Genomic DNA, 12,418 nt, shown 5'->3' on the forward strand with positions numbered 1-12,418 from the left:
GACATATGAAAACAAACAAGAAACTCTCTAAACTTGTATGCTCCTTTATAAGACACTTTGTCAAGATTCCAGATAAGGTAAAAAGCAACATAATAGGGCTGTCAAGCAATTAAAAAAATTAATCATGATTAATCGCATGATCAATTGCGCAGCTAAACAATAATAGCATATCATTTATTTAAATATTTTTGGATGTTTTCTACGTGTTCAAATATATTGATTTCAATTACAACACAGAATACAAAGTGTACAGTGCTCACTTTATATTTATTTTTATTACAAATATTTGCACTGTAAAAACCAAAAGAAATAGTATTCTTTAATTCACCTAATACAAGCACTGTAGGGCAATCTCTTTATCACAAATGTTGAACTTACAAATGTAGAATTATGTACAAAAAAAAAAGCCTGCACTCAAAAATAAAACAATATAAAACTTTAGAGCCTACAAGTCCACTCAGTCCTACTTCTTGATCAGCCAATCACTCAGACAAAAAAGTTTGGTTACAATTTGCAGGAGATAAGGCTACCCGCTTCTTTTTTACAATGTCACCTGAAAGTGAGAACAGGCGTTCACATGGCACTTTTGTAGCTGGCATCACAAGATATTTACATGCCAGATGCACTAAAGATTCATATGTCCCTTCATGCTTCAACCACCATTCCAGAGGACATGCATCCATGCTGATGATGGGTTCTGCTTGATAACGATCCAAAGCAGAGCAGACTGATGCATGTTCATGTTCATCATCTGAGTCAGATGCCACCAGCAGAAGGTTGAGTTTCTTTTTTGGTGTTCAGGTTCTGTAGTTTCTGCATTGGAGTGTTGCTCTTTTAAGACTTCTGAAAGCATGCTGCACACGAACATGAACCCATGAACAGGAACACCTCATCCTTCTCAGATTTTGGAAGGCACTTCATATTCTTAAACCTTGGGTCAAGTGCTGTATTTTTAGAAATCTCACATTGGTATCTTCTTTGCATTTTGTCAAATCTGCTATGAAAGTGTTCTTAAAATGAACATGTGCTGGGCCATCATCCGAGACTGCTATAACATGAAATAAATGGCAGAATGTGGGTAAAACAGAGCAGGAGACATATAATTCTCCCCCAAGGAGTTCAGTCAAAAATTTAATTAACACATTATTTTTTTAACAAGCATCATCAGCATGGAAGCATGTCCTCTGGAATGGTGGCCAAAGCATGAAGGGGCATACGAATGTTTAGCATATCTGGCACATAAATACCTTGCTACACCTACTACAAAAGTGCCATGCGAACACCTGTTTTCACTTTCAGGTGACATTGTAAATAAGAAACAAGCAGAAGTATCTTCCATAAATGTAAACAAACGTGTATGTCTAAGGGTATGTCTACACCCAGCCGCTAATTCGGCGTCTGGCAATCGAAGTTCTGGGTTCGACTTATCGCGTCTTGTCTGGACGCGATAAGTCGAACCAGGAAGTGCTCGCCGTCAACTGCGGTACTCCAGCTAGACGAGAGGAGTACCGCGGAGTCGACGGGGGAGCCTGCCTGCTGCGTGTGGACCGAGGTAAGTTCGAACTAAGGTACTTCGAACTGCAGCTACGTTATTCACGTAGCTGAAGTTGCGTACCTTAGTTCGATTTGGGGGTTTAGTGTAGACCAAGCCTTAGTATCAGAGGGGTAGCCATGTTAGTCTGAATCTGTAAAAAGCAACAGAGGGTCCTGTGGCACCTTTAAGACTAACAGAAGTTTTGGGAGCATAAGCTTTTGTGGGTAAGAACCTCACTTCTTCAGATGCAAGCATGCTTTTGTATGTCTTAGTGATTGGCTGAACAAGAAGTAGGACTGAGTGGACTTGTAGGCTCTAAAGTTTTACATTGTTTTGTTTTTGAGTGCAGTTATGTAACAAAAAAAAAATCTGTGTTTTTAAGTTACGCTTCCACGATACAGAGATTGGGCTACAGTACTTGTATGAGGTGAATTGGAAAATACTATTTCTTTTGTTTATCATTTTTACAGTGCAAATATTTGTAATAAAAATAATAATATAGAATGAGCACTGTACACTTTGTTTTCTGTGTTGTATCAGAAATCAATATATTTGAAAATGTAGAAAAACATCAAAAAATACCAATTTAAATGTATTAAATATTCTACTGTTTAACAGTGCGATTAATTGTGATTAATTTTTTTAATTGCAATTAATGTTTTTGAGTTAATTGTGTGAGTTAACTGCGATTAATCGACAGCCCTACAACATAATAATCATTTAATCAGAAATTCATAACTTCAGTACAAAAAATTTCTTGATTAGACTTTGGGACACCCATCTATCCATTATTCCAAAGAATGCTGGTCTAATTCTCTACTTTGTTACCGGTTTAACACCAGCATACCTCAGTTGACTTCATTGGAGTTACACTGGTGTAAAAACAATATACTAGAGCGAAGGATCAGGCCTGTTATCTATAGATCTCTCTCTTTAACTATGTATTTTGTATGGCTTGATTTTCAAAAAGTCCGGTGGATAATCGTGCACCTAATGTCCATGTGCTGAGGAGGTATTTGTTCACACAAATAACTAATTATAGAAGTGCATTCTCCAGTCTGCTAAGGCCACTTTACTGCTTCTGCAAAGTAGCTTTAAACTGGCCAGAGATTTGCAGTGGATAATTCCCGCTGCGTAGGGGGAATGTATAGCCATCTTCCACCCCTGCTCCCTTTGCACTCCTAGCGTAAGCGGGAGGAAGAGGCATATTGGTGTTGGGCAAGGTGGAGTTGTGGTAGAACTGAGTTCTGTCATGCTCAGTCTTCCACTGGTGGGATAGAGGTTGGACCTAATGGAGAATCAGAGCATCTATGTCTAACTGGTCACTTGCACATGGAAATACCTGATGTGGGCTTATAATAATTTGGAGAGTGTTCATGTACAATTACATGCTTTGCTTTCAATCAGGTCAATAATGCTTTTTTGCATTTGTCTAAAGTGATCTGCTTGGTATGACCATTTCCTAGAACATTTTCGAATTCCACCCGTTTTATTTTTGCAGTTAGATTTTTTTTTTAACACGACAGCAAGGCAGATTGTATTCAGACAGCCATGTGCTAGAATCTGCTTGAGTAAGATATTTCTAATTTTGCAGGATTATCTTTAGAACAATAGATAGACGTCTGTCCATATGTCTTTTTAGGGGTTTCCTGAACTGAATTTACAAGCAGTTGATAAAAAGATTAACATGTTGCTTTTCACACCATCTGCTTTATAAAGAACCCCATATCTGTGACCATAAGATAGTTAGGAGTTTGGGGAAGGGCAGATAATGTGCACATCCACTTATTGCAATTGCATGTGCAGATCAGATGTTTGCACATGCAAATACTCAATTGTTTTTCTCACTGACCATTTACTCTTTCAAATATCTGATTTGGGGTGTAGTTACATGCAATTGTATGCCTGACTTTTTGATCATCTGGCCCGTAATATATGGATTTGTTTATAACAAATTGATGATAGACATGACAATATCTTGGCATATTTTTCAATTTAACCCCTTTTTATATTGATATTATTTGTATTTCTTTGAATATCTTCAAGCCTAATAAAGAATATGAATGTGAATGAACTACTAAGCAGTACATTATGTACTGTGTGTTAAAATGAGATTAGACATAAAAAGATATGTTGACATATACCTAAATTGTAAATAAAATGCAGTATTTGTAGAAGAACCCTGTGACCCAGAGAACCTAGTTATGAAAAGCTAGCTTACAAAAGATAAATCAGATGTAAAACAAAGATTGCACAATAACTTTTCTTGATTAATTGTTTCTTCTCCTAGAGCTCAGCAATGCATATAATACATATTTTATAACTTTTCTTTCTTCCTGCAGTACTTGGGTTGTATAGAGGTCTTACGCTCAATGAGATCTCTTGACTTCAATACAAGAACACAGATTACAAGGTAAGACTTTTTGCAAATAAATTCACATAGTTAACTCTTGTATTATCTTCAAACAGTCAAGCATATGACTGGAGAAGAGCAAATATGTAACTGAATGTTTAGACTCTTTGGGCCCATTCTTATATCTTGCATTTAAAGGTGGGCATCTTATATCAGTGTAGCTCCAAAGGAACTTAAAGAGTATTTTCTGCCTGTTCTGCCCTTTCAGGCCCCAATTCAGCATAGCATTTAAGCATCTGCTTAAGTACATTCCTGTTCGGCAAAGCACTTGTTTAGGTACGTGCTTAAGTCCCATTGAAGTCAATGAAACTTAGCATGTGCTTACCGTTAAATAAATACTTAATACTTCACTGAATAGGGATGGACTGCTGAATTGGGGCCTCAATGCTTGAAATGCTAAAAAGCCTTAAGGAATTTTCTGTGTATATATTTTTAATTTTTCCTTCTGAAACCACACAAAAGAAGTGTTAATATTTTTTTAAATTAAAAATCTATAATACAGAAAATATAAATGGAAAGAAATCAGTAGAATGGCAATAGAAATAAATACAAGCCTATTATTCTTTCCGGACAATCCATAATAAATAGTAAACATATACTGGGTAGACATTAGAATTTGTAAGCACAGCATTTTTTTAAATTCATCACTAAAAGATTATACTGCTTTAAAACATTATCCATGAATAATTTTATTTATAAAGAAATTCTTTAGGGAGAAATACAGCAAATGTTTGTTTGTATACATTCTAGTTTTAGGGCCTGATCCCATTCACTTTGAATCAGGCCTCCAATGTGGCAAGATGCCGGTTCTAGCATTTGGACAGTACAGCTTCCAAAAACCATAGCCAAATCAGGTGTCACAGATCCATGGCAATAAACCATTCTGTTTGAAAAGAAAAATATAAAATGGGATTAGTGGAGAAGACTGTTGTCTTTTTGAATTCAGGGAGATGGGTTGTGAAGGGTGATTCTGGAAAACACCTCCCAGTTTCTAGTTGTCTATTTCAATCAAAGAAGACATGATACATCTGTTATGAAACTAATACCTCTCGTGCTTGGATGTCATTCTTGTAGATTCCATGGACCAGATTCAGAGCTTTTGTACATGGGTGTAATTTCACTGACTTAAGAGAGTTGCACCTGCATGCACCAGCTTTGAGTTGCCCCCATGGGTATGACTGCACTGCAGTTGGAAGCCCACTAAAAGTAGCAGTATGATGTTGTGACTCGAACTCTCAAGCCCATCCAAACCTCCGTGTCTGAGCTCAGGTGGCTAGCCGGAGTTTTTGCCAGAGCCACAACTTCTGCACTGCAATTTTTAGCATGCTGGCTTAAGCTGAAGTAGCATGAATCTGTCTACCCGGACCCAGCTGCAGTGTAGGCATACCCTATGAGTCCTTTAACTGGGTGCTCAGATACTATGATGATGTGGGGAATAGAGAGAGAGAGAGAGAGAGATGACAGAACATTATATTTTCCTGTCAAACATTCTAAGCCTTAGAAGACATTTGAGAATATTTCTTGTAAGCTGTCTCCATGGTCTCTCTGCATGTGTTTCTTCAGTATTCACAATAATGGCCTTTTTTAAGTGACTTCATGCCAGACAGAATTTTAGTTCTGACACCGGCGGCACATTTGTACTTACCACTTCGAAAGTTAAGTGACACTGGCTTATAAAACAATTTGTAATAGTTACTTGCTTTGGTATTTTGTATCTGAATATGAAGCACTTGTTTTTTGGTATACACTTTCCTTGGTTTAGCATTGCCTTTTTCTCCAGTAACTAGTTTAAAGACTCTCTCTGCCCGTAAAACTCAACCTTTATTTGCCAATCAAAAAGCAGTATAATCTGCAGTCATTTTTACATGCAAAATGTCCCTGCTTCAGTGTTCTCTGAGCTCATGGTTATTTTTGGCTTTAACTGTGAAACATACATTTGGAAAATGACATTTTTCTGTTGAAGTTGTAGCATAGCTGATCACATGCTGGGCACTTCCTTGGCTCATATTATTTTGACCACATCTAAAACAAACAAACAACTGTCAGGGATAGTACTTGGTCCTGCTAGTGAAGGCAGGGGACTGGACTCAATGACCTTCAAGGTCCCTTCCAGTTCTATGAGATAGGGGGTATATATGGAGATAAACCTGCTTAGCAAGCAAGGTTCAGTTTAGGGTGACCCTCTCAATTATAGTGCGGGGAGGGATAGCTCAGTGGTTTGAGCATTGGCCTGCTTAACCCAGGGTGGGGGTTCAATCTTTGAGGGGGCCATTTAGGGATCAGGGCAAAAATCTGTCTGGGGATTGGTCCTGCTTTGAGCAGGGGGTTTGACTAGATGACCTCCTGAGGTCCCTTCCAACCCTGATATTCTATGATTCTAAAACATAAGAAAAGTTGCAGACAGAAAACCTTATGTTGCTTGAGGTTTCTGATTTTTTTAAAAAAATGATGTCACATAGACTCAGTCCTCGGATTCATTCATAGGGTCTGATCCAAAGTTCACTGAAGTCAGTTGGAGCTTTGGATGAACTTTGAATCAGATGCTAGAACCTGAATCTGCATTTCACTAACATTAGAAATAATCACGGACATTAGAAATGCCTATGGCTTGGGTTGCAGTTAAAGCAATCACCACACGCAGTCTCTGCCTCACTTTGTAATTTTGTATTTCACATCATACAAGCTTATGTTTGATTAAGAAGTGACATATTTCCCCAAATTCACATTTGAGCTTTAACCTTCATGGTAAAATGTCACATATGCACCAACTGGTTCCTGCTGACCTCACTTATAAATAGAAAACAGAAGTCTCTAATAAGTCACATTTATTCTAGGATTGTAGTAATTCTATAGTTCATCTGTAATCAGTGCCAAATGCTCTGTATCATTGTCCTTGATTCTTGTATAAATGTTATATACCTGCTGTGCTATTGGGCCTGTCAAGTGAGGCATTATCAGTGCTTGCTTGTTAGCTGATTTCTCTGCAGCTCCTTCACCAGTGAGAATCATTTTAAAATTTGAAAACCCTTGTGTAATGGATCATCATCAGCAGGGTTTGAAGCTGGGACCTGTGGTGCCTTTACTGCCTGAGCTAAAGAGCCCAGGTTCCATAAATTGCTCTATGACTAGCCACTGGAAGGGGACAGAGAGTCATGCTGTGTAAGCGTGGCTGCACCACTCCTCTTGGCTGGAGAAGATACACTGAGCTTCAAATGTCTAAGCAGTTCAAATCTATGTATGGACCTCTAGTTATAATGCAACCTTCCTGGCTGGCTGTAAGCATGGATTGCTCTTGCTTTAGTTGGTGCCATTTTGCTGTGAGGTCTCCTTGCAAATCCTATAGACTTGAAAGAAGAAATGGCTCCACCTTTGGCCTGATATAACTTCTGACGTCAGGTAATGTTTAGTAAGCACTATGGAGTCCAGTTTGAGAATATGAGCCCAGTCAGAGTCTGCCAGGATTCTGGAAACATCTATTTCCCGGTGGCCATGCTGAAGGCTTGTCACGTGAATGTGTGCACGGAGAGTAGCGTAGTCACTCCCTTTCTAACATTACATCAACAGTTGCTCCCGTGGCAGTACCATGATATCTGTCATTGCACACTCCTCTTCTCTGTGGGGCAGATTTTCAAAAGATTTCAGCTCTTACAATTGGGGCCAGATTTCTGAAGAGCTCAGCTCTCATTTAGGCATCACCATCAGTGGCCACATAGTGAAAAGAGATGAGCTCTTTTGAAAAATCTGACCCTGTAATTCCTTCCCCCTGACTTTTTCCAAATCAATAATGAGTAAGGAGAGGTAAGAGATTCCTGAGGACATGATCACAGGTAAAGGGGCCAAGGAGTAGCTTTATCTGAGGCACAAAACCCAAGAGCTCAGAAAATTTAAATTAAATAGGTAACACAGTTATTGCACATTAAAATAACACTGTGGGGTGGAATGGGAGGGAGATAAAGTTCCTAAACAAGAGGCCAGGTTAAAAGATTGTGTAAATGTCATATTTGATCATATATATTGTTCAGGTGTATAGAATTTATCTTTGGGCCAGATGGTTTGTGACTCCTTCTACTGGCAAACTTTTATTCACATGAATAGTCCTATTGAAGTCTATGGCTTGTCTTAATAAGTGCTCATCATGATGATTGTAAAAGACTCCACAGTCTTGCCCGTAATCAAATGAAAACAAAATTGTAATTCACTGGGAGGTTCTGTTGATCTCAAGGGCCAAAATTTCTAAAGCAGCTTTTAAAATTGTGCCCACAATGTGTCACATCTAAGTTTTTGCCTATGCAAAATCATATAGATTTGTGCATACCTGCTACATTGATGCATGCTTGCAGAGAGGAAGAAAGGGTTTTTTTAGCCAAATCACAAACCTGAGAGTCAGAATCCTGAGTTCTATAGATTCTGGCTTCTGGTGTCTCCTGGGACAAATCACTTAATCTGTTTTGACCTCACAGGGTTGTGAGACTAAATAAGTTAATGCTTGTAAAGTGCACTGAAATCTTTGGATAGAAAGGACTGTAAAAGTGCAAACAATTAATAATACTGGCTGAGATTTTCAAAGCTGCCTAATGGATTTAGATGCCAAAGTCCCATGAGAAATTTTAATGGGACTTGGGTGTCCAAATCCCCTAAAAAGTATTGAAAATCATCCCACCTATTATTATTAACCAGGTATTTAGATACCCAAATCCAAGTATATGCTTGGGCAAAACAAACACATGGAAAAATTGGCTGCAACTTTTGAAGGCCCAGAATAAATATGATTTGCTTAAGGATCTTCCTTCTCTTAAGGTCACTTGTGAAAAATGTAAGCTATTTTCACTGTTTCACTTGGTGCTTTGTGTGTCTAACACTTAACTTGAATTGTTTATCATTCTTAAAAATTAAAATGTTAAATATTTAATAGTTAATATACTTTCTCCTTAAGTGAAATCAATGATCAGATGCTTCCATTTACTATGCTGTTAGTAGAATGGTATCAACAGTTTCAGTGCTACCCAGAAAAAGGTGGTATTATATTATTCTGTGGCTATGGCTTATGGAGAAATTAAAAGGTAAGTATAAGTTGAATGAGATTTTTCCTTGATTGTTGTGAAATATGAAGTTGCCAGAGGCTTCTACTACAGAACAAATGTGAGAATTAGAGTGCTATTGTATTGTCACTTGTATTGTACCTATTCTTTTGTAATCTCCACATGAATCTTTGAACGTTTAAATGAAAGTGCAAGCAGAAGTGTCAGCAGGTACAGATAATGGTAAAATAAAAGCCAACTGAATCCACAAATTGCATAATTAACTATGCATTGGCAATTCTTGGCACACACATGAAGTAATGCTAACTTGCTTGGGCAGCGGGATGAACAGAAGTGTTTCATTTTCAACGTAGAGAAGGAGCCAGACAACTGAACTAACTGCAGCTGGCAACTGGTCCTAAATTCACCATGACTCCTTCCACCATCGCCACTGAAAGGGGCCACCTTTAAAGTTTTTTGGCCAGCCCATTTGTGTCCTCAAACTTTTTATTAAAAAAATAATCAGGTAAAATATTTTTGCAACACGTGCAATGTTTACTGTTCATCTAATACACAAGTGTCTACATCTGTGTGCTTACTGTTAAATTTGTTATATTATAATGAGCTTTAGCTACCATGTTGCATGCATGAACCGAATTATAATTATGTTGCATGTACAGTTTGTCATACTACAGGTATCTGGATTACAAGCCTGCATGTTCAGTGTTGTTGTTAGCTAATTGAGTGCAATTACTTTAGTGCATGCAGCATCTGAAAGCCATCTCACCATACTGAGTGAAACATTATGTTGCATGTTCTGTTAATAAGTAGATCACAGGAGTGGAATAACTTATATTAGCGATGGGCCTGAATACAAATCCTGATCCTAGTCCCCAATGAACTTTGTGGGGATAAGGTATTGAACCCTGCTCACAGTCCAGATCCAGATCTTGTGGTTGGACCCTACCTTCATAAGGGGCTGAACCAAAACCATAAATACACACTTTTCCATCCATTCCCCCCGCCCCGACTTTTGGAGAGGAGGTATTCAAAATCCAAATCCAAGGTACAGAACTAGGCTCAGGCCCACCACTAATTTATATTGATGACATTTCAATTCATATAGTATTTCTTTACATATTTTATATTCTTTACAGAAACTTATTGCCAGCAAAGATCACCCAGAAGGAAGGAAGACATTGGGAGGGAAAAATGGCTCCACTATAGCTTATGAAGAAATTTAGGTAACATGTATTTCAAACAATGAGTCTTATGTAGTCACTGAATTCCTCCCCACCCCTCAGCTACTTGGAAAATATTACTTTTGCTTGGAAAGCACCAGGGTTCTATAGTTCACCTGTGGTTAATGGACCATGGATTTTGCCATCTGGATGGTACTGTAGGGGGTGTATCATACATAGACTCAGATTGTATGTAACCCCAGCACACCCGTGCATGGACAGAGGGATGAACAAGAAGCTTTTCTCCCTTTGAACAGCTACACAGGGGCTGAGCTCTGGGGAGCACAGGGACTGCTTGCTAGTGCTCCCCTCTTCAGGGCAGGGAGGAGACAGGGCTGTGCTCATAACCTGTAACAGCGGGCTGTGGAAGGAGAGCAATCTGCCCCATTTTTATGCAAGGCGGAGCTTTCGTTCCGCGCTTGGGGCAGGGCAGCTCCAGACAGACTGCCCCCCCCTCATTCAAAAGTCATTGTCTAGCCCATGCTTTACATACTCTGAGAACCTTCAATGGAAGCCAGATTAGTAGTAGAAGTAGTAATTTATTGTTGAGTTTCATACTAGGAAATGTGCCCACTAGGTGAATAACTGCTACTCATATGCACCAGAATTATGAATAATACCTGGATAACTAAGAATTTATAATACCTGATACTCATGCTTAACAGAGTAACAAATACTGATGGGGAATAATTTACATCTGCCCACTTAGCTCCCATAAAGTAGCATGCAAATGTGTTGGAACAAACAGGCTTTTTAATGTGCTTTACATTGTAAGCATCTTTAATTTTAATTTATTATTAATGGAAACATTTTCAGTAGTGTTAGATTAATTTGATTGACCTATGGTAGTTCAACAATAATGAACAAAAGTGGACAATAATGATAACTTATTAAGCCTGGGCAGCCCTCCCTGTCTTCTTCTGCTAGCCTCTGTGAGTAAGAAAGAGCTACAGAGAGGACAGGGTTGGGGGGAGAGTTGAAGACCAAATTGCCAAAGACGTGGAGCTGCCAACTCTCCTATGGCTGTAGCTGCACCCTGCTCTATCAGACAAGAGGTTGATGAACCTGAGCAATTCTGTTGGCTTTTTCTTAGCAGAGATAAATACATTCAGTTCAAGAATAACTGTGTCTGTACTGCTGTATAAAATACAAATGTGTCCTGTCTCTGAGATCTTATGAAAATGTCTGTGTGTGTAAAATTTGGAGTTTGTGGCAACTGTGGATTTAGCCAGAGGGAGGCAAAAAGAAGTGAGACTTCTCAGGGCTACATTTTGAAAGTTGAACATTTTACTGGAGCAAAAAGAGATTAAAAACTGGGGACTCATTTAGTAGTTAGTGTGAAGCAGACGGGTTTTATTCCTGCTTTTAAAGGCAAATCTCAGTGCAAAGTTAACTGTGGAGTCATTACTTGACAATTAGGAGACTGTCAAATTTTTAACAGCAGATGGGCCATGGGACTTCAAACACATGGGGAAAACCAAGGTGTGGGGAAGCTGAGTGACTCTTTTACACCATGCATAATTAATCTGTGGAATTCATTGACACTAGATGTTGTTGAGGCCACGAACTTATCAGGCAGCAAATAAGGGATTAGACATTTATATGAGTAATAAGGCTAGCCAGTTTTATAATCATTAATCCAAAAACTAGAGATTTTGGAAGAGTTGTAAAAGCTCATGCTTCAGGATTTAAGATAATCTCTAGCAATTAGTGAGAGAATCACCTGGGGCAAAGATTATCCCATATCTGTCTACCAAGGGCTCTGAAGTGACAGGTGTTGTCTGCTCTTAGAGACAGGGGACTAGATTAGACAAACTTTGGGTTTGATCTGATATGACAATTCCTATGTTCCTGTGCCCACTGTCATACTGTGAGCTGATGGCTGAGCTAGGAATAGAGCTTATGTCTTCTGTGTCTCAATCCATTGTCCTCCCCACTGGTCTATACTTCCAGAGGCCATGCTGGAATGGCCTGCAAAGGAGGTTAGAGAATTATGCCTTCTTAACTAAACTGATCTAGACTTAGGTTCTTCCTTTAGTTTGTTGGCATCACTGAACTCATCTTCCAAAAAGAGAATCCCTATTGCAAATACAGGGTTTTTCACACACACTATTTGTGTACACTAAAAGGTGTTTTTAGAAGCTTGTTTGAAAATTTACTCCTTGTACTGGAAGGGCTTTTAGAGTCTGTATGATGCTTAAACATAACGGGT

General features: G+C 38.7%; 1 protein-coding gene across 4 annotated transcripts in view; it reads left to right on the forward strand.

Annotated features, from left to right (window-relative positions):
* The window catches only part of SHC3 (SHC adaptor protein 3), an 84,560-nt gene that overhangs the window by 27,159 nt on the left and 44,983 nt on the right, over positions 1 to 12,418 (forward strand). For 2 of the 4 annotated variants that reach the window (XM_005307639.5, XM_005307640.4), the window contains one exon: positions 3,877 to 3,947. In XM_005307639.5, coding sequence (XP_005307696.1) covers positions 3,877 to 3,947 — 71 coding nt within the window. Of the gene's footprint in view, positions 1 to 3,876; positions 3,948 to 9,371; positions 9,492 to 10,122; positions 10,210 to 12,418 lie in introns of those variants that run through there. The other 2 variants (XM_024101136.3, XM_008163185.4) reach the window with 2 other exon arrangements.

The sequence above is a fragment of the Chrysemys picta genome, chromosome 6 (genome assembly GCF_011386835.1).
Source record: "Chrysemys picta bellii isolate R12L10 chromosome 6, ASM1138683v2, whole genome shotgun sequence".
Lineage (NCBI taxonomy): Eukaryota > Metazoa > Chordata > Testudines > Emydidae > Chrysemys > Chrysemys picta.